Below are 2,485 nucleotides of genomic sequence, written 5' to 3' on the forward strand. Positions count from 1 at the left end.
ATAAATTAAGTTTTCTGCTGCAGCTCTGTTTTAGTGATATAGAGTTTCTGGTTATAATTTTGCACAGACAGACCACAAACTTCCCAGAAACATAACAAGTAGGTGTGATTTTTTTTTTTCAAAAAGTCTAAATTAATCAGTTTTTTTCTCTTATTACAAAACCCTTTGAGTCACAGGAAAGTGACAGAACAAGAACAGTGATTTAAAAGCTGAAGCTTTCCCCAACTTAAGGACAGGAAAACCAACATGTTTCTAATGTACATTAAAGCTTTGGGTTATCTGATTAAATGAAGGTCTCTCAGTCTGGCTCAGTTCTCCTCCTCCCCTCACACATCTCCCTTTTCTGTAACACTTACCTCTTGGGACAGCAGCTGAATGTGATGATGGAGTAATTAATAGCTTCAAAGCATTTGTTTTCCCTCTTGCATCCAGCAGCACTCATTACTCTGTAGCCTAAAACGTCTTCAGAACCCTCTCATGTTTGGTTTAAAGGGAATATTATTTCTCCTCTTAGTCCAAACACACACACACTCTCTCTCTCTCTTTCTCTCTCTCTCTCTCTCTCTCTCTGATTCTGAATGTAATTTAAAGTGAACAGTGCAGTGGAAGAGGCAGGCTGCAGCCCACTTTTATTCTGTGTGGTGCAATAGCGCAGAGTGCTGCATACTTTACTGACGAGAAGGAATAAGTAAAACACTAACGTGACTCAGCAGGGCTCACTCAGGTGCATCTGCTCCTCCGACCTCRTGTCATTCTGAACACACGGAGCCTTTTTAACCAACGTTCTGCCTTACAGCAGGTTTTCTTTCAGTGTTACTAAAAGAGCTGCTGCAGATCACCACATGCTGCCGAGGCTCAGACCAGCCGTACAACAATTAGAGCAACAGATTTTTTTTTATTCTCCTTTTTTTTCCTTCAAGGACTGAGAGGCCGGGTGACAGACAAGTGGTGTGTTGGTGGAGCTGTCACTGGCACATCAGTTGAGAAGATTGARAGAAGATCATTTTATTAAAGGGAAGACACTGTTGAAGGGTCACTGAATCCCTCTGCAGAGGTTTCACCAAAACCCAGGCCCTTTCCCCTCGCATAACTCCCCTTCCCACACACACACACACTCACTCTCACACACACACTCACTCTAGCACACACACACACACTAAAAAAATGCAGTGATATGACTGCGACTACAGTTACAAGCCACTAGAAGGGGATGTGTGTCTTCATAAATAAATAAAGATCCTGTCCCAGTTCTGACTCTGTGTGTGCTCTGTTACAGCACAGCAGCCTTGTGGAGAAAATGGTTACAGATGATTTTCACTTTTGATTCTTTTCTTCTACGTTATTCTTCCCCCCTTTGGTTTGATGAATATCCCCGCGTTAGAAATATCTGTATATTTGTGTCAAATGTGTTGATTTAGTGCGAGTGTCGCTTATTTTTTGATTCTCTTTTTCAGCGAAGTACTTCGGCTGCTATGTGGATGACACTCAGAAACGAGCACTGAGAGGAGTTTCCTTTTTTGACTACAAAAAAATGACTGTGTTTCGTTGCCAGGACAACTGTGCTGAAAGGTATGACACAGACGAACGACAAAACTCCCATTCATTACATATTATTCTTTTTTTTTTACATAATTTCAGACCTCATTTAAGGGCACTATTATCTCTTTGAATAAAAATATTATTCTCTAACAGCTAAAGTAGAACACATCACTGCAGAGGTAATGATGAGCAAATTTAAAAAAAATCTGATGATAGTTCAGTTTTACAATCTGAGTGAGTCATATCGACCACAAACAAACACAAAAGAGATGACAATATTTCACAAAAATTGAGTTTTAGATCTCAGAATGATGCACCTGTTGCTAAAAAAAGCTGCAAAAAATCTTAATGATTAGTTTATTTTAATGTCCGTTTTATAAATGCAGTCACCACATTGAAGAAGAACAAACAAATATGAACATACTTTTGCGTACTTTGTAAATCTGTTAGCATCATTTTAGACTTCATTCTTTAAGGTCTTTTCAATATATTTATATACTGTAATATACTGTGTATGCTCGCCTTTTTGGTTCCTGCATTTTGGTCTTTATCACAAGCCAATCTGTAATCTGCTCAGCTGAAGAAAATTCAGCTCACATTGTGTTTTCAAGTAATTAAATTGACTAGAATGATGAAGAGATTTTCATCATGTGTATTATGTTCTGTGAGGAGCAATCTAATCAGAACTCACTCAACATCAGATCTAACAATACTCATAATTTTGGCCCCGTGTTGCTTTATTAGGCCTTCAGAAAGAGATGAACTCAGCATGTTTTGGAAGAGAGCAACAAACTCATTTGGGTGAAGTGGCGACACATTCACGTTTCACTTCCTCCTTATTGGCTTCAACAGAATGAGGTCGATAACCTTGAGCTGTGAAGTGAAATAAAATAATGTAATGCTCGGTAGTCTTTTAATAGTGCAGATTAATCATTTACATATATAT

General features: G+C 38.5%; 1 protein-coding gene across 1 annotated transcript in view; it reads left to right on the forward strand.

Moving 5' to 3' along the window:
• wscd2 (WSC domain containing 2) overlaps positions 1-2,485 on the forward strand; it is a gene marked incomplete at its 3' end in the record, with an annotated part of 34,417 nt that overhangs the window by 26,699 nt on the left and 5,233 nt on the right. The window contains 1 exon segment of the mRNA XM_014014343.1: positions 1,455-1,569. Within this exon segment, the coding sequence (XP_013869797.1) occupies positions 1,455-1,569 (115 nt within the window).

Source organism: Austrofundulus limnaeus, unplaced genomic scaffold, assembly GCF_001266775.1.
Source record: "Austrofundulus limnaeus strain Quisiro unplaced genomic scaffold, Austrofundulus_limnaeus-1.0 Scaffold114, whole genome shotgun sequence".
NCBI lineage: Eukaryota > Metazoa > Chordata > Actinopteri > Cyprinodontiformes > Rivulidae > Austrofundulus > Austrofundulus limnaeus.